We start from the raw sequence: 23,324 nt of genomic DNA on the forward strand, positions 1-23,324 counted from the left end.
GATACGCCTACTTTGCTCATTAGGTATAACCATCGAGTTACGTCTTTCGTGTCTTTTAAGACGATTCTACGCAGTGCAGAGGCATAATCAGATGGATGCGCATGCGCGTAGAGTTTCTCTCACCGTTGCGAGCGTCTGTAGCTGCTCCTGCTGCCGCTCGTCCGAGGCCATGGCGGCAAGGTATTTGAGCAGCTCTTGCGATGCCGGCGTCGTGATGTCCAGGTAGCGGCGAAGGGCCAGCCGTAGCGAGCACGGAGGCAGGCGTCCGTTGTCTTGCCACGTCTCTTTTTGCTCGCCTGCGCACGACGACGCGAGCGCAATGTGTGGAAAGTCCTATAGGATACGTGGTTAAACAACCGTACACAGCTCAATCGTTAGATTGAGGTTTGAAGAAAGGTGATGTTGCTTGTATAACCATGCAGAGCCAACAGTTAGCCAAAATTAGCCAAAATTAGCGAGTTCACACAGTACGCGATTGAATACGATTGATGAAAATTGGTAAAAAAAAATGATATTATAACCAGACATATCCACACCCCGATACAGTTGTGAGTGGAATAGGCGTATAGAGGACATTGGTTTAGAAAAGGATGAGATTTTTAGGTATGGCGGTCCCATGCCGCCAATTTCCCACAGAGTGGGTGCCCTCCCAAGCGAATATGTACTTCGTTCTGCCAAGCACCAGGCCGGAAGCGCGTTTGTACCTATTTTACCGGTAGGTACCCGGCGGCAGCAATTCTCTGCCTCCCACAGCAGCGGTGGATGCTCGCCTATTTCACCAAGGCTGTGGTGGGTTAAGGTGCGCCCAGGGGCATTTACAGAGCCTTATGGAAACACCTCTCGAGATGAGGAAATGAACGCGTTCAAGCGGTCAAACTACTCTCGAGAGAAAGTGAGCTCTTTAACCGCTGTCGTAAGAACGTGATATCGTTCACCAATTCAATTTCAGCCTGTCGGGGTGACTGATGCAGACCTAGCCGGTGATCCGTCACAACGAGAGAACAGCGCAGATGTCTGACAAACTTACAATTGAACATTTATCATTGGACGCTCGCAATTTACGTAAATCGCTGAAATGGGAAGCGAAGAAACGTTTTAATTTTAAAAGAGGGTCGGCGTGCAAACGGGGATGGCGGAGAAAAAAAAAACGATATAGCACAAACGCTCAACTACCAACCAGCTCAATTTGTGTCGTTCGAAGAAACATATTAACAGCAGTTTAAGAAAAAAAAAAGTGTGAGAAGATCACTTATTAAGTGGCGAGTCGGGCGTGTCTGTGCATCGTTTCTAATAACTGCAGCAAAAAGAAAGAAAGCAAGCAAGAAAAAAAAAAAAAACAGATAAGGACGAAGCAAGATCACAAGTCCAGCGCTCGGCCTTGTCGTCTCGTTTCGAGTCCACTTTTTTTTCTTTTTTTTGCGCTACAGTTTCTAGGCAAGAAGACTCCACGTGGGAGGAGATTGCGACTAGACCAGACGTCTTTTCTGTTCGGATTTCATTGCCCGAAACATTTGTTGAATTTTCCGCGTACTTCTTAGGTCCATATACTCGGCTACCACAGCTCATTCCTACAGGTTTTGTTAGGTTAACTGTTTAAATACACCTTCTCATTGTTTGTCCCGGTGAAAGCATTAGTTTCTAGCCGATTCTAGTAGCAGTGCGGGGACGCTGGAACTCGATTATTCGATTCTAAAAAAAAGAGAAAGAAAACAAAAGATAAAATATCGACAACTCTACGATCGATAGACAACATTCTAGCAGTCACGATGACGGGATGGGCTGACAAACAGAAAATGAACAAGAACCAGTAGACATACTTTGTCGTGGAAAGTAAGACTGACGGTATGTTTCAGAAAGCTATGCGATAACGTACGACGTCAAGAAATACAAATTCAGGAAATATAGGACGAAATAAAAGGAAGTGACAAATGGACAACGCAGAAAGGACCGGTTCCGGAAAGACACTCTCTCGAAAGACTGGAAAAGACGGGAGAGTGAAAGGCGATTCGTCGAGGCCCGAAAAATTTAAAATGCGCATTATTTGTTGCAGGTCTTTGTGGATCGGCAAACAGCACCGCTGAAAGTATTGCGCAGAACTTACTTGAGCACTCTTCCAGGCGTTTTCGAAAAAGTTTTCCTCCATTGCCTGTGAGTGACAGGGAGCATTTCTCAAAACTAACCTTCGATAGCTAAGCAAAACGAAGAGAGTTTTCCAAGTTGATACCAATGTAGAAGTTACTGTCTACGCTTGCTTCTAGTCTACTTTGAGTGCCCGGAAAGTCGTTGCATGACTTCCTGAAACAAGTGGAGGCTGCTTCTGGTACTGAATCATAATGCAATAAAAGACCCCATTAAACACATTCCCGCTCATGCCACGACGAAGATTCTTATTATGATAAACAGTTCAAATCAAGTCAAGGCGATCATAATCTATACACGATGATTTTAAATACCAAGAAAAAGTTGGAAGGCCCAATCCCTCGGGTTGAATATAGTTGGATGTTGCTTAGGCAGTACTTGTTGTAGCTGAATAACTGCACACAGATGAGAAATATAATTTAGCTGTATATATACGCTGCATGCGTATGACCTAATTTTCTATCAGGTGACCATGCTTACACATTGCTAATTTTTCATTTGTCTGACACGTTATAAATGTAGAAGAATTAAAGCGAAGTCCTGCTGCTATAATATCACTGCAATTTAGCGGTAAATTTGAGAGTACCTTTAATTACCTTTAATTACCTCTAATTATTTCAGTTACAAATATAGCCAACAGCCAACGAATGCTAGCGAACATCAAACAACGTTTACTTAACTGTGCTTACAGCACAAGCATTTATTTACGAACACGAACGAAAGCAGATACGAAGTATAGTTAAAGATGTCCCATCAACTAGACAAAACATTTGCATAGCGATGTTACCAGCGTCAGCTAGTGCTAGTATATGCGCAAAAATACGGTAGGCTTCATACACACTATGTTCGTTTTTGTGTCTTATAATCATATCATGGTTTGGGCACATAGAACGCCAGCAGTACTGTGCTGTTTTTGCGGGAGTGAACACTTTAGTGCTAAGGCATTAAAATAGAAAAGTAAAAAAGTAAGCGTTCCATGTCCGAGGATGCCACGAAACAGAGGGAATAGCTTTAGATGCAAATAAAAAATGAAATGCAAGTACAGAACCATATTTTTGTGCATGCAACAACAGTAGCGTTGGCAGAAGCCTTTTTTTTTGGGGGGGGGGGGGGGGGGGGGGTCCATATTCACACTTTAGCCTTGATTTGCTGGTTATTTACTAGAACAAGGACATCGGACATCACTTTTTGTATTACGCACGTGTTTGCACAAGGAAACGTACCTCTGATTGATGTTACCGGTGCAACAAAAACTGGACACAAGGAGAAGGCGTTGATACCACATACGCTGGCACTGCTAGCCAGTCTGACGTGTACCAGTTTTCGCGTTTTCAGAAAGCGCAGAGCACCGCTTAGTTCAACGTGATTAAGCGTCGGCAAATTTAGATGTTCATGCATAATTTCGAAAGGAATAGTTATGGTACTGGCAGAGCTTTATGATTAAACATTCAGCCATATATCTCCGCCGATTCGGTACGGTTTTTGCGTTCGTCACACAGTTTCGCATTCTATGTTCGCACGTCTTCTGTATCCTCTCCTTTTATAGTTATTAATTAAACATATAATTATAGAATTTATAGTACTACTACTACTACTACTACTACTACTACTACTACTACTACTACTACTACTACTACTACTACTACTACTACTACTACTACTACTACTACTACTACTACTACTACTAACAGGACAGATGGATAGTACTATACATTTATTTACGAACAAAGGTCAATATTAAGAGGATGATCACGAAAACCAACAGTGATAAGGGAGCTAGTGAAAGATCTAATTATATTTTTGACAGGAACAATAAGAGCTTAGCAGAAAGCTTACGAAGATGCATGAACCACGAAGTTTGTAAAATACATATCATTTATCAAGTAATATTAGCAGGAAGAAAAAAAAAACACTTTCAGTATTTACTTTCTAAAAGGTTCGGCTAGGAGTTTCCTTAGTCTGACAAGTAAACGAACCATGGTTATTGTTGTCTACACTGATTTTCTACTCGTCTCTTTCTCTCTTTTTTTCCCTGACATTTCCTCAACGACTTGACGGGCTTTTTATTTTTTGTTTCACGGCACTGCATTATTGAGTATTGCTTCACCTCATTACGGGTATTAACGCAGTGAAGCCCGCTTCGGGGTTAAGAAGGTCCCGGAGTTACGCTCACCGCTTAGCACTGCCACCTGGCTTGAGTCTGAGCTGCTGCATAATGGCTTCAGCACGTTAGCTAGCCGCGAAACGGAGCGCGAGAGACCAGTCACAAAAATACGTACGCGCCAAAGTGCATACAGGCAGAAAAAAAAAAAAACGAACATATATGTACATATAAACATAAAAGGAACGCCCGTCTTGCGTCACAGGCTCCACGTGTCCTCTTGCGACGCATTATACCTTGTGCAGAGGAGGCAAAAACGTAAGTCGTTAGGTGTGGGCGAGCCTCATAGCGCAAAGAACGGCTAATCAGTCTAAAATAAGAATGATAAATGGGAGAGGACCTTATAAGGAAAGTGGCTGATGTGGAAACACAGGGCGCCGGTGGAAGAACACGAAGACGAAGCAAGAAGTAAAAGTTTGATAGGTTTAAGGATAAGTAGTTAAATGAGGATGGAGATTAGAGGCAATAAAGATTACAAGCAAGGAGAACGAAAAACGTGGCTGCGAGGAGCAAAGCCGGGAAGGAATATATGGAAAGGCTCGCATGTGCAGAAGTGACTGATTGTAGAAGAAAAGCTACCTGGTCGTTTGTAGACGACGGAATAATTAACAGAAGCGTAGCCACTGGCCAGAGCTTTTTACGGAGGTTATATTTACTCGTAGAAATTTGTACTTCTCTTTTTAAAGAAGGTCGTTCCTTGATACCGTTTGATACTTAGCTCAAACTGATGCTCAGCCGATTTGGTTTATACTTAAGATAGATCAAACAGCGCAAAAGAGATAGAACACACAGAAATCAGCGCTGTATCTGTGCGTCTTTCTGTGTGTTCTGTCTTTTTTGAGCTGTTCTTATCATTGATACTGTTTCGGGAGTTTCTGGCATCTAAAAACACGAATTATCTCTGTCTCCATCTCTCCCTATTCGGCAAGTTCTCTAAACATCTATACGTCATTTTTTTATTCAGTCGTTTCTAGCATTGGACCGCTGCTTTCTCTCATTTTTCTGGAATCCTGCGCGGACAGCTCGAATAGCAATGCGAATACCAAGAAATCTTCGAGGAAACGAAAAATGAATATTTAACGGCTATTCCAAGGCCAATGCCAGAGAAATGCCTTATCGTTGCCTTCCATTAAAAAAAAAATAAATGTATACATACAGCCGCCTGAGTGAGGCTATTGCAGGACTGGGATTATTTCAAAGTTAGTGAATGGATGTTTCCAGGTAATGAGTTCCAGGCTTCAATTGTTGACGGGAAAAAGTTGTAATTTAAAAGAACCAGAGTTGGGGAAAATGTTGACATATTTTGGGCACGGTGACTCGTCACTGAAGAAAGTTCGGAGAAAGTGACATAGGTAACTAGAGGAGGAGAGGGAAGATAATTCACATGCAAACATGCAAATGAATTACTTTTGATTACAATCATTTAGCTTGATAGACGACAGCTATCCCCAACAGTTAGACAAGAATACTGACACGCAATAATAAGCAAGTTCCGCTCAAGTGCGCACTTGAAGGGGAACGTAGCGTCACGGAAATCCTACGGAAGCAGTCTAAACTTTCTCCTCGGTTCACCTTGTCAAGTCATTAGCCAGTGCAGGTACCGCAGTCTGGTGACAGAGTGTTCTCCAATAAAAAAAAGAAGCAGGACGTTTTCTGCGAAGGAACCGTTCTCACGAGGATTATACTCATTAGAAGAGAAGATTATCATATCCTCCCCTTCATAAGAAGAGGAAGCAGTGTTGAAAAGCAGCGTACCGTGCGCATTAGTTGTCGTCAGATGAATTGCTTGAGTAGCCAGGTGCATAAAAATGTAAAAAAAAAGAAAAAACGAGAGAAACAAAGCAAGTAAAAGAAATCTTCATGCGCAGTAATTGAGGTGCGCGCCAAATAATCCCAGGAAGTCAAAATCTTTTCCGGACCCCTCGTCATTGTGGTGCCGCTTCAAAACGTTAACGACCCCACCCCTCCTCCCATCCTTGAAACGCGCAAAAGATGATTTGTGCGCAACACTGAGCAGAAGTGTCGTACATTGCATACGGGGTTCCCGCGAAAGCCCTGCATTCCCGCGAAATCCGGGAACGCATATACAAGTATATACGCATCCAGGAATATATGCGTTTGCGATGCTGCGATTCTCGAAATGACATTCACATGAGAAGCTTGGCGTCTTTCGGAACTTAGGATACATATTTCTTCGGTGTAAGCGGTAGGTATATGAGAACGATGAAGTGCATTAAATGTGCTTACAATATTAATGTCTTTCAGTATTTACAGCCGTACTTCTTATATATCGGTTTACTTTGAGTTCGTGATATTGTTTTCATTTTCTTCATTCAGCGTCCAGTAGGAGGTAGAATTCGCATTGGAGATATATCATAATCACACCCTCTTGCTATACCCACCAACTAACTAAGAAAAAAAACAGCGCTTCCTTAAATAACCTCAGCCTATAACTATAAATAAACTACCGTGACGCGGCAAACTAACACGTATGAGAATGCAGTCGAGATAAACAGTAAAAACAGTAACGCCAACACATGCACACGTCATATTGACGTGCCTCACGTAACGTATACCTCAAAACAATGTTTTTGTTTTGTTTTAATGATTTCTCTCTGATCAATTTTGTTAGCTTGCTTGCTTGTTTGCGCGTTGTTCATTTGCTTGAATACGTTGCTGAGTGCCGGACGGTGCACGAGAGATTTAATTCGCTTTCAGGGAATCGTGGTATGTATGGAATTCATCTCCATGGTATAGCCGTTCACAGGCCAAGAAGGGGCTTATCCTACGCGTGAAAGCTTAGCGAGAACAGCGGGATCGGAGCAACGATATTTTCCGGTATTTAAAGCAGTTTGCTTCGCTAGTTGTAACGTTGAGCTATGATGCATTACTAGCGCTTATGCGAAATAGGAAAATAAAGCATGCAGATACGGAAAGAAATAACTGGGGATGGGCGAATCATGTAGGGAAGGGTGTTTCAGCTCTACTAACGTGAAACTTGGGGAGGGGCGAAGCATGCAGTGCGCGCCGGTGTTTCCCAGAGCAACATCACTGCTAATGGGCAGTGAGAAACAGAAGAAGAAGAAGATACAGAAGAAGAAGAAGGGCCTGACCGATGTAATGCGCCACATTGTTTTGAGAGCGATTTCTTCGATGAGGCACTAGTGATGCCACGCTTGAAACCGGGCATGTAGGGAAGGGTGTTTCAGCTCCACTAACGTCGTCGGAAAACTGCGTCGGAATGCAGCTTACCCTAAGGTGCTTCTTCTTCTTCTTCTGTCTTTCACTGCCCATTAGCAGCGATCTTGCCGTAAGTTGCCTTCGTGCTGTACACCTCAACATGCTACGAAGTATGCTTTAAAGGAGAAAACTTGGCTATTAGAAACCAATTTTGAGACGGAGTTTAACAAATTTCTGTTAATTAATGCAATTAAATCCTGATACGTCTTCAGCTATTTGTTGGGCTAACTCTTACCTTCTTCACGTTTAGTGGACCTGTGGCGAGTAGTGGGATATACCCAATTTTTGTGGCGCATACCCGTTTATGATGGATCGCGACGACGACGTGACATGCCGACAAGCAGAGACCCTAAGGTGCTTTGCCCCTAAAATGGACAGTAAGAGCGCTGGAAATGCATCAAAGTTATATTTTCCGGGCTGAATAGTGCACGGAAACGGTTAGGTTTTCTATTTCGCAAGTTTCTGATGTATGCGAAAAAAAAAAAAAAAACATTCTTAAGGTTAGCAGACATATTTTGTTCTTAATGTTCTTAGCTGCTTTTGCGCCATAAAAACCGAATTAATTAACAAAGTTATTAAGTTTTCCAGATATATTTAAGTTCTTAATAGCCGTAAAATTGGAGTAATGCTTCTCATAAAAGACTACGGCGGCGCTTTCATGGAGCTATATAACTAAAAGATTTACCAATCAGTCAGTCATAATATGGGGTTTTACGTGCCAAAACCACGATATGGTTACGAGACACGTCGCAGTAAAGGGCTCCTGAAATTTTGACAATCTGACGTTCTTTAACGTGCACTTACATCGCTCAGTAACGGACCTCTACCATTTCGCCTTCATTGAAATGCGACCGCCGCGGCTGGGATCGAACCTGCGAACTTTCGTGTCAGCAGTCGACCACCGTAAGCCACTGTACCACCGAGGCGGACAAAAATCAACCAAGTCAATCGCAATGTGTTGCTGAAGTGATGAGTATTAGAGCATCTGTAACTTAAACAGCACGAAAAACGAAGACACGAGAAACACGCAGAAACAGGTCAGGTGCTGAACTAGCAACTCATGTTAGGAATTTGGTAGTTCGGCACTGGTCCTGTGTATTGCGTGTTTCTGGTGTCTTGGCATTTTGTGCCGTTAACTCGCAGATGTCGCAGCCAACTAGCCCAAATCAAAGCCCTCCTAAAAAAGTGTATTAGGGATTACGCTTTGCCTAAAGTGGGGGGCAGTAGCACGCGTACCCGTGATTGGATTCTGGACGATGTCTCGGTACTGGACCCTGAAGACAGCGTCCGGATCTGCCGATCCGGGCGCGAGGCGCTCCACGATGCCGTTGACGATGTCGTCCCTGTTGACAGCGTAGATGCCGATGTGGTCGCCCGGCGCGTACTTCAGCTCGCTGTCGCCGCTCGCCTCCAGGACAACCATGATGGTCTTCCTGCGACGTGCAAGAACAAAAACGTAGATTTTCGTTCGAACAGAAATTTCGAATAGAAAGCTAAAGTTGTTTGGCTATTAATTTTGTATTCGATTCCATAGTCTTTGAAAATGTCAAACATTAGTTATTGTTATAATGGCACATGGCAATAAAATTAACTGCAACAGTGTCATCCGCCCGACTGTAGCGTGAGAAATTTGTAGTATGAGAAAGTTTCTTTTTTTAGTTGAGTGAAAACGCATTATCATGCGCGGTTACTCTAAAGCTTTCTAATGGGCGTCTCGCGCTCGATAGCGAACTGCACAATCTAAGAGGTTCCACATCACAAACAAACTGTAGGCGTGCAACGCGGGAAATAAGGGATGACCTATGTTTAACGATAATTACAGATTTCAGCCATGCTACAGGCCATGAATGCTACTGTAGCTGCTTAAAAATGATTGAAATGATATGTATACGAACAGATATAAGCCCTGTATACGCAAGAAAGAGTCGTATGTATGTATGTATGTATGTATGTATGTATGTATGTATGTATGTATGTATGTATGTATGTATGTGTGTGTGTATGCATGCATGCATGCATGCATGTATGTATGTATGTATGTATGTATGTATGTATGTATGTATGTATGTATGTATGTATGTATGTATGTATGTATGTATGTATGTATGTGTGTATGCATGCATGCATGCATGCATGTATGTATGTATGTATGTATGTATGTATGTATGTATGTATGTATGTATGTATGTATGTATGTATGTATGTATGTATGTATGTATGCATGCATGCATGCATGCATGTATGTATGTATGTATGTATGTATGTATGTATGTATGTATGTATGTATGTATGTATGTATGTATGTATGTGTGTATGCATGCATGCATGCATGCATGTATGTATGTATGTATGTATGTATGTATGTATGTATGTATGTATGTATGTGTGTGTGTGTGTGTGTGTGTGTATGTATGTATGTATGTATGTATGTATGTATGTATGTATGTATGTATGTATGTATGTATGTATGTATGTATGTATGTATGTATTGCATTGCATTGCATTGCATTGTAGCAAGTACAGAACAGCCGAAGCGCACGAGGCGCCGTTGAACCATACAGGTCATGTTTCCCGTTGCCAATGGCCACCGCACTCAGCCGAAGGCACCCAGTCGTGTGGCTTTAGGACTGCATGACAGATTACTTAAGATCTATAGGAACGATTCATTATCCTCGGGATAGACGTCTGATTACAGCAAGAGACGTCGTTGCAGAAAAATTGATAGATCCATAATTAATATTCCGTAATGCAACTTATATCCCGTGTTCTTTATCTTTTTTTTTAATTTTTTAGTTTTATCTTTTCTGCGTTATTATACGTCCTCGGTAGCGGCGAAAGACAGGCATTGATTACGCTTGCGCGCCATCCGCAATAGGGGCTAAATGACTGTCCAGACGATGCATTATGTCCAGCAGTCGCCGGACGGGACACTAATTATGGAGCTTTGTCTATTTTGCAGCACCTTAATTACATGATTAGATTGCAAAATCTCGAAAGGCGCCCCGTCAGCAGGCGGCGCGGTGTTGCAACGCCAAACGACGGCCGCTGTAATGCCTTAATCCCACATCAAGCGCATATAAGTAGTCTAAATGGCCAGGATATTAGATGTCCACGAGGCTTCTTTCGTATGGCGGTGAAGCCTTATCGCATGGCGCCCGGCTGGTGAATAGAAAGCGTGCTGTACGAGGTAAGCAAAGGAGATTGCGACGTTCCCATGCACTCCCACTTCGCGGCTATAGAAGGGGGGACCGCTGTTACTTTGAATGCACGTGTCGAACAAATGTTGGTCAGAGGGAGAACATTCTTCAGATTTTCGCGAAATGATTGCCATTCAGCTGACGAGTGAACTTGTCCTGAGGCCTCCACTGTATCCCGTTCCTTTTGCACCGTGTTCGGATGAATTGTGCTTCATGTTTACAGGATAAGCTGTAGACAAACATATGAAACTGTGCAATGATGGCGGAATGTGTACATGGCCACTTGCAGTATTACCCTGCTGTGGACGCTGACTTGCTAACGCCGACTTGCTAACAACAACAACAACAACAACAACAACAACAACAACAACAACAACAACAACAACAACAACAACAACAACAACAACAACAACAACAACAACAACAACAACAACAACAAGAAAATCGCGAAAATGTCTTTGGAAAGTGTCCTCGCCGTCGTGTCGTATAATCTAGAATGCTCAAATGCGATCGCAGAAATCCCCGGTGGGAATTCGGGGGCATACATTAGTTTTTCAAGGCCAAGATATGATGAGATCATGACACCCAACGTGCTTTCTTCACCTTTCGTTTATATAATGTTCGTGTTCTCTTTTACGAATGCATTTTACGGCTATTGATCGTTTTTGCTTTTCTTTCAATAACTAGTCAGTGTAAACGTGCTCTGTTATTAGCACAAGCTTGTCAACTATTGCGCTACGCCACCTTCTTTCCTTGTTCCAAAGTGTATGTAACGCTGCTGCGGGGGGGGGGGGGGCAGTTTCGCCGCTGTGGCCTCCCCCCCCCCTCTGCTCTTCCCGACCCCCTCCCACTAAGACCCTTACGATGAGAAAGCAGCGCAAAGACGAAGTATTAGGGAAGGCGCCCCCCCCCCCCCCTTTCTCCATCTGCCCGCTATGCTGCTGCGCCAGAAATACCGGAATGAGGAGCTGTATTGGACACGAAAATGATGACGCAAAGTTCATCGCGCGAGAATAACCAAGGAGCAGACACACTTGTAACACGAAATATCCTCCTCTTCGACACGGACGTGTGCCATTTTCGCGCGCGTATAACGATAAGCGTTCCCCTGTTCGGGGATTGAACATAGCTTTTAAGGCCAACGAGCTGAGCAACGCCTGCCCCCCTCCCTTTTATATGGTGGTAAGAAAGAAGGGGGGGGGGGGGCAAATAACGTGTTCCCAGCGACGACAAGACAGAGAGACGCCATTTGGACGTCATAGCTCTCGCTGCGTGAAAGGTACACCGGCGATCTCTATCTAGGCGGCGCCGCCATCGCACATCGTTCCTTGGTCCCCCTCATTCGGCTAGAGGTGTGAGTATTCGGGCTGCAAAGCGTCTCAATTTGCTCGGGACTGACTCGACGGGCTCCGTGCGGGCCGGACGAAATCGAGAATTACTCTCGAGGGACTGCACCGTACAGGTGAGACGAGATGGTTGTCGGGGACCGCAAATACGAGTGAAGTAAATGAGTGCGTTGGGCGCTAACGAGAAAATAAGAGAAAGAAGCGAAGTATGAACTACATAGCGGTCCTAAAGATAGCGAGTAATAAAGAGAACAAGAACAAGAAAACAGCTTCTATCAAAAAAGCCTATAAAAGGGCGAGACGTTCTTCCTCATACTCTATTGCGAGACAGAGAACAGGAGGTAACGTTGCATATTTGAATTCATAACATCTTAAACAAGAAAAGCAACGAAACAGACGCTTGCTTCTGCTTGTTACTGAATATGTATGTATGTATGTATGTATGTATGTATGTATGTATGTATGTATGTATGTATGTATGTATGTATGTATGTATGTATGTATGTATGTATGTATGTATGTATGTATGTATGTATGTATGTATGTATGTGTGCATGTGTGTGTGTGTGTGTGTGTGTGTGTGTGTGCGTGCGTGCGTGCGTGTGCATTCATGCATGCATGCATTCAGTCATTATTCACCAATTTCCGTGATACTTTGTTTGAAGCAGTGAGGAAGGACTAGAAAATAAAGCAACTGTTGCGTAATGCAGAGCCAGTTACACTGAAGTTAAGGAATACAAACCCCACGGAAGAAACGTCGTAGATAAATAATGAGTAAGTTGAAACTCACTTGTCGTCTTCCTTGTCCCATTGCAGAACCTTCCTAGACACCAGTCTGCTTGCGACGACCTTTCGACTGGAACCCTTGGACAGACCTGCAGCGAGGGTGGAAGCATGTAACGAGGATCTAAGACAAGCCGCCTTCTATATGCTGTTTCTGTGTTGCAGTGAATGGAGCACGACAGCGTTCAGAGCTTCGGGATATCAAAAGTGCAGAGAGCCGAGTACCAGCTTTCCACTACGATCTTTCATTTTCATTGTGCATAAAGTGCGCAGCACCGGCAACCTACCTATAAGGCATTGATGCTTGTGCGCATAAGGTTTCCTTCCGATAAATATGCTTCGATTGCGTTGTGTTCGAATGAATCGTTACGGAGCGAATCATGTGAAATATGGTTCCCATGAAAAGCGACCGATCAAATGAAAGAGGCCACGCTGAGGTTTCCTGCAACCGCCGGTAGCTAACTCACTTTTTAATTTGTTGCTGTTGAATTCACTGCTGTCGTTCTACCTCTTACGGAATTTAGCTCATCAGTTCAGAAATTTAGAAACCGCTTTGGGATACAGCTATGACACGATGTTCAACATTTCGCTGTCTGTAATTTTATCATAATCATTTTCAGCCTCTTTTATACCCACTGCAGGACAAAGATCTCTCCCAACGATATGAAATTCACCTTATCTTGCGCGAGCCGACTGTGTACAAAGGACAAGTAAAGTACTTTGCAATGACTCTAAGAGCCGCCTCCGCTTTTAAAAGAGACTAAAGAAACGAAGAGGCAAGGCAGGGGGGTTAACCAATCTTTGGGTCGTTTGGCTACCCTACACTTGGGGTGGGGGGAGGGGGAATAATAGAAAGGAAAGGGTAGAGAAGAAAGAGGAAGAGTAAGCAAGATGAACAGTTAGCTTGAAACTACAGAACACGAAATCGCGTTGTTAGTTCACAGGTGCTCGTGAAGTCCGGTGGTCATTAAGAAGCACAGGAGGGCTTTCGTGGCCTTGCGCATATGCGAGACCGTAGGCCAAGGTTCCAGGATCTCCTTTTCTGTCAGTGGTCTTGAGTCCAGGTGACGGAGCTTGGCTTCCATACTACGTCGTTGATACTGGTATGATGGGCAGTTGCATAGAATGCGTTCAAGCGTCTCCTCGCAGGCGCAAATGTTGCATGCCGCACTGATGGCCATTCCAATGAGACACGAATACGCATTCGTAAATGCCACGCCTAACCACATGCGACACAGCAATGTTGCATCGCGTCGTTATCCCAACATTACATAAATAATTTTGTTGTTCAAAGGCAAGAAGTAGTAGCAGTAGTAGTAAGTGGTTGTTTAGCGGAGGAAATCTTTACAGAAAAAAAGGAGAGGGGGCTGAAGGAAAGGAAGAAGGAACTAATGATGGTCGTTGTAACTGAACCACGAGGGAGGAGCAAAGGTTGGGGAAAGATAGAGAGGGACTATTTACATATGTACACAGATGGCCGTAATGCCTCAACAAGAAGGTGGAAGATAAAAAGATAGAGAATATATAAGCCTCACCGAAGCCCAGAGGCGGGTTCTTGTCCGTGGCCTTCTGGAAAAGTCGCACCTTGTCCGGAGACCAGGCGATGTTCTCCTCCATCGATGGAGTCATCTCGATCGGCCCGATATCGTCGCCCACGCAGAACACATCGCACGCTTGCTGCGAGCACAAATGCGACATGTGCGCCATTCGTAAGCTATAGGAAGTTCATTCGCCAAAATCACCGGCATTGTGGCCGCATACGACCAAAGCTGCATGTGGGTGAGGGATGGTAGAAGCCATGGTGGCGGTAAGGGTGAGGAATAGTCGGGTGAGGAATAGTCGTAAGGGTGAGTTGTACATGCGCTTATTGTTTCGCTTCGAGGTTGTCGCAACTTGGCTTGCTCTCAATAAACACTCCGCGCGTAGCCTGTAGCAACAATGGAAGGCAAATCATAGATACCACGAGGGCAGAGGAGATCTGCTACGAAAAACCGACAACCTTTGCACACGTCACTGAACGCTGAAACAATGTACACACCTTCTAAGCTTTCGTCATCTCAACGCGTCGCCGCGGAGAACGCTGTCGGCACTGGAATGTTTTGAACAGCAAGCATTCATTATAACGGACTTCAAAAAGAATGAGAGCCGCGAAGTGGGCTTGTTGGGAGGTCATTAGAAGCAACTGGTTGCAGCGCCAACTAGACACAAGGACAAAAGAAGGCACGAAGAAGGCGCTGCGTGTGTGTCTTCTTCACGGCTTGTTGGGAGGTCATTAGAAGCAACTGGTTGCAGCGCCAACTAGACACAAGGACAAAAGAAGGCACGAAGAAGGCGCTGCGTGTGTGTCTTCTTCACGGCTTCTTTTATCCTTGTGTCAGGATCGCGCTGCAACCAGTTGCTATGAAAAGAAGTAGCAGTGAAAGTGTTACTCATTTGCTTGCAGCAATTGCATGCAGCCAAAGGGGGCGCGTGTTTGTCTTGTCACCGTAAGTAATGGAAATGTGTGTGAACGGCAGCGTGTATACCTCGAAGACAGTCTTGGCCCACAACCGGAACGACTGTTCCTGTCCGCGCAGCTCGTCCCCGGTGGCCAACTTGCAGATGCGCTCGCCGCCCAGGTCTCCCAGTATCTTGTCCACGTACTTGCCGTACGCGCAAAAGTTGGGGTACGCGCTGGAGCCCAGTCCGAACACAGCGAACCTGCAAAGTGCGGGTCGTGTTAATACACCTGCAATATGGAAGAGCCATTCGCTTCGTGTACGACACCAAGCTGAGGTTCGAAGCAGCCCGAAAAGCATAGGCAGATGAATCGAAAGTAGACGTAGGGTGTTTAAATTAACGAATAATGAAAAATATTTATTAAAAACATAGCCTTCCCACCCCCTCCTTCGTTTGTTGGATGAGCCCGAAAGAACACAAGCTTTGCCATGGATGCAAAAATAAAAAAAAAATACATCATCTACCGCTAAAGGGGACCATGGGGCGATGCGAAGCCGGGGCACTTGCACGATCGCGTTCCGTTGGCGTTCGATTGGCATGCTACCGACCTCGCGTCGTGGAAAGCGAAGAGGAATATTACGCGCGTCGTGCCTTCCCTCTAGCCTGGCCGTTAATTCTCACAGGGCGAGCGGGGAACGCGGTCGACAGGCGCGCGAGAGGAGAGGAGAGAAAGAGGGAGGGGACGCGCACGCGCTGGCGCTCATCGCGGCGCTGCGCAGAAGAGAATTTCGGCATGTCGAGCCCGCATTTCAGAGGAGTCAACCGAAGCAAGCACTGGACAGCGCGCGCAGCGCTCTACCCGCTTTATATTCACACTTGAAAGAGGAGACTAGAGGAGGAGAGTAGCGCATGCGCCGCGAGAGCATAAGCGAGAACGCAGGAGAAGCGCAAGCAGGTGCTGGGAGAGAAGTGGAGAGAGTAACGCGCAGCTGTTGGAGAGCGGGAAGGCGGAGAGTTGCGCATGCGTGGTGTGAGTGCGGACACCCAGGCCGACGCCGCGGAACATACCCCCGAGCAAGAGATGCTTCGCATCTAAAACTGAGCAATGGCGGGCTTCTTACAACAGCCTGCACTTGGTCCCCGGCTTTCCGGGGTTATAGTTCGAACGTAAAGAGTTCCTGGAATGCAACGTCAGGGGTCGTCGGCCGCCATTATCATGACGGGACAGGTCCGACTGAGGAAAGGTATGGGACAGACTTGGCTCCTCCCTTAAGGGATTAAGGGAACCCTTGAGACCCTTAGAATTACGAAACAAAGCGAAAAAGGCAGTACTAATCCTGGCACTCATTTGAACGGGCTCTATTCCAAGCCATTACAAATAAAGACGTATGCAGGACTGCACAAGGCAGACCTCTTGCGCATTCACTCCTACCTCTAGAAAAGCAGGTTGCAAAACTGAAAGAGAAATAGAGAAAAACAGCAACAACGTAGCAACCATTGACTTTCTGCGTAAAGGATCACTCAGCTATTAAATCTGATACATTACAACACACAGAGCAAAAGAAAAAATTCTCTTTCCTACATACTCTCGCTCAGTGAATCGTGATGTAATATACTATTTGGCTTATGTATATGTTCTAAGTTCCGAGCAGAACGTAATTACTGGCTGCTGCATAATCCATACTGTTCGCCGTGGAACACTCGGCAAGCTTCCCACGATCTTGCACGCTTAGAGGCACAATACGAGTAAAGATTACAACAAAAAGGCAAAACGTGCTTCCTTCAGGGCGTTCCGACTTGGAAGTGCGCCTTCCAGGTTCCACACTGGGCCATTTGCTATGCTAATCTGCAGAGATTAAGTTGTTACCGTCGAGCTAAGATTGGAAGACGTACGAAGTCAAGAATGTAGAGCCGTGAGCTCGTGCTCTCTCTTTTCTGGCAGATCAGGACGTGTTAAGAAGAGTACCGTGTAATGAAAAAGCAAAAGAACCGAAATTCGTAGAGGACACGTGGGGTTTAATGGTTGTACACTAGATTCGCCTGCGAAACCAGCGAAGCGTCACGTGATGTTGCAACCAGATTCCCCTATTTACGATTCCCATTTGTTTTGTTACGAAATTTCGAGAAGAAAATAGAAGCGGGACTAAGCTGGAGCGGAACCCGAAGTGAAATAGCAGCGATCTATAAACCGGTTTAATGGAGTCCGATTTCATTCGGTTTGAATGGTAAGCAGTGTACGAGGTTCACGCTTCCTTGGATCGCTTGCTGGCATAGAAAAAAGAAAAGCAAGCACCCTCCTTCCTTCGCAAATGATGGTAAATGACGTAAACAGAACCCACAGAAGAGAAGCCTGTACGCAGGTGAAATACATAGGTAAGATACATTCATTTGTCAAGGAATTTCCCGTCAGAAGACAAAATTATCCGCATGAAATTCACATTTCCTGGCCGAGCTACCACCGCGCACCAAGAAAAAAAAAGAAGAAAAGATTGCCTGTTACTCCTTGTGGTGAGTCCCGGCTTTCCACGTATATAACTCGCTTTAAAGATACACGGTAACTCTCTTTTGGAGAGTCGTGCCTGCCGTGACTCTCCGAATGGAGTATAATTACCTTCATTAATTACGCAAGGACAGACGCGAGAAACAAGTAAGAGTGACTGCATTATAATAATGTGGGAATGCGCGTCTTAAGAAATTTATCCCTCTCACAAAGGAGGAGGAGGTACATGGTCCACGAAGTTTCCAACACGCGATGTTAACACGAATGAAGTAAAAAGCGACAAAAAGATGCACCTAAACCAAGATTGATATGCGGCACATTATACTGGTGGAATTCTCCAGCGTAAAAAAAATGTAAAAGAAAAAGAAAGCATTGATAGCATATTTGTGTCTCTGTGCATGCTTTTGTTCTCGTCTAAACTCAGTCCGCGCATCATTACTCTTACTGCAAATTAGGTCTCGTAAAATTTTGTTAGTTATATACTTACGTCGTAGGACTTTCGTGATGTCGGGCTCAGCGGCGATGCGCGATAGCCGACTGTTTCAGTGCGCCAAATAAAAGAAGACATCAAATAAGTGAGGGGAGAGGTGAGGCTCAAACCCGCGACCTTCAATGTGTAGATTTAACCCAAATCAACGCGAGAACTGAGAGGCTGACGTCCGCGCCATAAAACCGAATTCGCAAAGCGTTTCGTTTCTCGGCGCTTTCTTGTCATTAACAATAATAATACGCTCCCTTAATACGTTCCGTAATACGCTCTGTTAATAATACGTCCAGCATGATCGCTGACTGGAATTCGATCTCACGATCAATTCGATAGCGTAAAAGGTTTTTTGCGAATGCGGGCCAAACGGCTCTCAAAAGGCTTCACCATTTTCATAGGACGGATAAGAAAGAACGCTTTTTTTTCCGATTGTGCAAAAGCTCCTATTCGTACTCCCGCTTTCTCCAAAATGATGGCCCATTTGACGGGCGCTCCAATAACAGATTTCTTCTTTTTTTCGTTTTCATCGCTTGTATATTGATACAGAAAGCGAAAACTGAGCTGACGCCCACAGCTGTACGAAGCAATCTCTCGGTGCGACGCTTTTATTGCAAAACTGATAAGGGTTAAAGCAAAGAGAGCGGCCATCCACCATTCACATGTGAGTGACCTTCAAATTGAGCGCGACGCAGTGAGAGATTAGAGGCGTCCACTCGTTTCGTGCTGCCGATCATTTGGATTACTATGTCTACTCACAGTTTGCTCTCCTTATCAGCCCTTCAAACCACACGAGAGCCGCCCTTAAGCTTGAATTTCAATGCGTTCCCGCGCAGGCTGTGGCCTGGAAAGTTCTGATACGCGATTGTATACATGGGAAAGACATACTTTGTTGATAATGGAATTAGCCATATAGGCATTCGACCACAGGAATTTGTGCAAGAAAATATGTTGAGAGCATGAACTTCACAGTCATGCGATATGAAATCCAGCTGAAAACCAGGTGCAATCTAATAAGCTTCCCAGAGTTTTTCTTTTCTTTTTCCTTTTTTTTCTCTCTCTGTCTCGCTATCTCTGGAAACAAATGCACGTTCGGTGGGAACGGTTTGTTGCTTGGAAAAGAAAAGTGGCGCGATTTTCAGTAGCCAGTAAGGCAGCACTGCTAAGCGCGCGCCACAGGGAAGTAGGTAGAAGAGTAAAAATAATAGAAGAAAGAGGGTGTAGGAGGCTTTAAGTTCCGTAAGTAGCAGCTAACCGTGATACTCTCGACGTGAAAGAAGTTTGCGCTTCGTGCTAACACACGTACTCAAATGTGTTCGTCGTCCAGTCTGTCCCAAACGTTATGTGTACCATGAGAGCCACGGCGTTCTCCTTACTTGGATAAATAACTAAGTATAAAAAGATAAAGACAATAACTAAACGCTATGAAGTATGAACTGTACATCTTCTATGAGATTGGCTTATAGAGCAGACTTCACACATGGCAGTTCTATCATGCTACCTATCGCCGCGACCCATTTTAATTTTTGCGTACGCTTACCGCCCCTGTCAAACGCGAGATTAGCGAAGTTCCGCGTTTGCTATTCCACGCGAACGTTGTTTCCGACACAGCAAAATGGTACACAGCTGCTAGTCTGGCTGAAATGTCGGTTTATTTTGCACGCGACACGTGATGGTTAATTCGCGTCCTGCTTTAGTGTCCCGAAGGCTTATTTTCTTGGCTTATGAGTGCTCTTAATCATAAGCGAGGTAGGCATTCTGTGGTTTTCTACCAAACGTGCGTATTTCGTTCGCATTCTCTCTTTTCAGAGGTCGACACCACGACGCCACTGTATCTGCTACTCGGATCCAACCTCTTAAACAACGCATTTCTCGCATGCAAGTACAAGGTGTCCACGGGAGAACTTCTTTGATTTCACCAAATGTAAGAATATATCTGGACATGCTGTATTGCTTTCAAACCGTAAGGCATAGTCACTGCATGAACCTTCGGCTCCTCAGATTAAGGCGGAACGGGTCGATTCCACGTGAATTCTCAGAATTGGCGTGCACATAAGGAGATATATGGAGGGGCAAAACTCACCTGACGTTGCTGAGGGGTCCAAGGTCCGACGCCTCGTGAGGTGGCGGCGGAGAACCGACGTCATTCTCGGAGGCATTGACGCTGTTTTTCCGCACGAAGGACATTGACGTCGTCCTGGGTTGGCAGCACAAAGTCAGCCAGAGCCGCTTCACACCTGCCGTCTCTCTCTCTCCCATTTTTTTCTTTCTTTCTGCCATACGCCTTGCAACGCTGCTTCTCATGATCACAACAAAACCTTCGATAGGTGGTGTCCAAACCAAGACCTAACCTAACATAACGTCACCTAACCTGACCTACCTTAACGTAACCTAACCTGGTCCAGCCTAACGATGGTTCCCTCTCTAGCAGTAACAATAAATGTTCTTGAAGGCTATGTGCTTTTTCTCTGGCAGCGTGCTAGAAGCGGTTGAAGGGTCCGAGAACATGTCATGATCGCTGTGTTTCAGACACCATCCATATATTCACGAATGATCGAGTGAGTATGAATTAATGGTGGGGCATAACAGAGAGAAAATTAGCAATTGATATTAAAAATGAGACTGAAGAACACAAGCGTTCACTATCAACTGATTTATCGAAAAAACGCGTAGCTACGGAAAACATTCGCTCAGAACAACTGACTCAGGCCAGTGAACGCTAATCGGTACAACATCTCAAGTGTCGTACTCCGAACAAACTGTTCTTGTACGATGCTATCATGAAATTTTGTAAAGAGACATGCCTTGCTTCAACCAGCAATCTAAGGTAGTCATTAAAAAAATAAATAAGTTGATAGTAAGCGCTAGTCTTCTTTTATTCTCAGATCTGTGCACTAATTTTCTTTTTTCGCGAATTGGGAGAATAGCGTGCGGGGCCGAAACCACGAGGCGAGCCAGTGCGATGTGTTAAAAAGAATGACGAAAATTTGAACTGCTACGTCCGTTATTAACTGATGTAAAGCGTATTTGGTATACGGCAACCCAGTAGGTTACGCGACACTGCACGTCGTTTTTCTCACACTGCTGCTTTAAAAGTGTCAACGTAATATACATGTATATGGTGTGTAATGTGTACATACGCGCTGGCAATAAAAGTGCTCATTGTTGGTATTCTGAATGCCCACAAAAAGGCGGGACGCAGAGCAAAGGGTACAGTTTACAAGTACAACCAGCCCTTCCATCACATAGAACAAACCACATAACGCGGCGTCGTATAAGCAAGACCAATCAATCAATCAATCAATCAATCAATCAATCAATCAATCAATCAATCAATCAATCAATCAATCAATCAATCAATCAATCAATCAATCAATCAATCAATCAATCAATCAATCAATCCGACAATAATGTCGAGATCGCTATCAAGTGTAACGCCTGTCGAAGATAATTAAAAAGAACAGCCTAGTATCGTGTGCTGATTTTGGAAGTGACATCATGATATTAAAACATCGCTGAGGATCACTGTTACATGTCATGTATTACAGCTTTTTTGACGAACGAATGCACCGATGGTTTATTTTACACAAAGTTTGTCTTAAGTAAAAAAAAAAATTACTATAATGCCAGCTAGATTCACCTAATCAAAGAAAATGAATGTCATAATAAGCGCACGACGCAATGGGACATGTAAAAAAAAATCACAGCATATCCACGGAGTAAATGATGATGAGTGGGCGAAGCTGCGGAGGTTCATCGGTAAACCGTGAATCTTCCGTGAATTCTGCCCAGTACATCATCACCGACGTGAGATCGGGCTCGTTTATACTAAAGGTTCGATGAGTTATGACGACTTGCAGCTCACTTTATTTTTACATGTACGCTGTGAATTTTCATTGTTTAGAAAACCATTGCTTTAGAAAACATCTGGCGTATTTCGTTAAGCAGCTGGCGTCTTTTCGTTTTGCTTTAGAAACATCTGGCGTTCTTTCGTTTTGTTTTTAGAAAACATCTGGCGCCTTTCGTTGGTTTATTTCATCAATCAACGGCGTTTTGAACAAAATTTTTATTTTTTAATCACGCACAAGAGAAATCTCACCAGGCACTACCTTGGAGGTAAACAATGGCTGCTAATGGAAATGAGAGACAGAAGAAGTCGGCTTTTAGCTAACACTTACACTTCTACTTCTACTAACGTTTCCTACTGGAACATGACAATGGCTGCTAATGGGGAATGAGAGACAGAAGAATTCGGCTTTTAGTTAACGCACACGCTGCGAATTTTTTATTGTTCAAACACGCACAGGAAAAATCTCCCACCGGCACCACCTTGGAGGTCAAAGCGTAAGACTGGTTACGCACTACGACTACTACGACTACGACTACGAGGGACGAACGGGTGCCGCCTTAAGGAGCTTCTCCCCTAAAAAGTTTAACGTTCAAAACGTTCAAAACGAGGACGTTTAAAAAGGAGGACTCTGCCTCATGGTTGCAAGCAACTCGGAATACATTGTCGTTGCTACAAAAATGGTCGTTTCAAGAGCAGCCTATGAACTTACTGCCAAGTGATGATTTGGGAGAGGTCTAGAATCCTCGTTGCGAGAATTTTCTTGATGTGGCAGTAAAACACGTACAGTGCAATCAGTGCACAGGTACACAGAAGGCCTCGAAGAGAGCTGTTCACAAGTGTGTGAATAAACATACACTGACTTAAAGCCTAAATGCGTTAACCACGCGTTTTCCGCAGGCGTCGCGGATACCCGCCACCGCTCGCGCTCTGCTACACCTTGTTTCTGTCTTTTGAAAAACTTTCACCACTTTTTAAAAGATGGATAACTAACCATCGGGGCTACTGAAATAAACGCTAGAAACGGACATTAAATGCAGTCTGAATCCTTCCTGAACAATTCCTTACGTGCGCAACGCAGGGTAGATAACCACAATTGCCAGGGTGAGGCTTTGAGTCCACCGTTCGTCAATTTTTGTCGCAGTAGAATGGTGTAGATGCGTAAATAATGAAACGTAAGCTGTATTGTTT

At 44.5% G+C, this 23,324-nt stretch overlaps 1 protein-coding gene across 1 annotated transcript in view; it reads right to left on the reverse strand.

Moving 5' to 3' along the window:
* Positions 1-23,324, reverse strand: part of LOC119390050 (nitric oxide synthase-like protein) — a 369,982-nt gene that overhangs the window by 14,026 nt on the left and 332,632 nt on the right. The window contains exons 15-20 of the mRNA XM_037657575.2: positions 20,370-20,483; positions 15,392-15,566; positions 14,402-14,543; positions 12,874-12,958; positions 8,777-8,973; positions 124-296 (exon numbers count right to left, since the gene is read on the reverse strand). Of these exons, the coding sequence (XP_037513503.1) occupies positions 124-296; positions 8,777-8,973; positions 12,874-12,958; positions 14,402-14,543; positions 15,392-15,566; positions 20,370-20,483 (886 nt within the window). The remainder of the gene's footprint in view (positions 1-123; positions 297-8,776; positions 8,974-12,873; positions 12,959-14,401; positions 14,544-15,391; positions 15,567-20,369; positions 20,484-23,324) is intronic.

The sequence above is a fragment of the Rhipicephalus sanguineus genome, chromosome 4 (genome assembly GCF_013339695.2).
Source record: "Rhipicephalus sanguineus isolate Rsan-2018 chromosome 4, BIME_Rsan_1.4, whole genome shotgun sequence".
In the NCBI taxonomy this organism is placed as follows: Eukaryota; Metazoa; Arthropoda; class Arachnida; order Ixodida; family Ixodidae; genus Rhipicephalus; species Rhipicephalus sanguineus.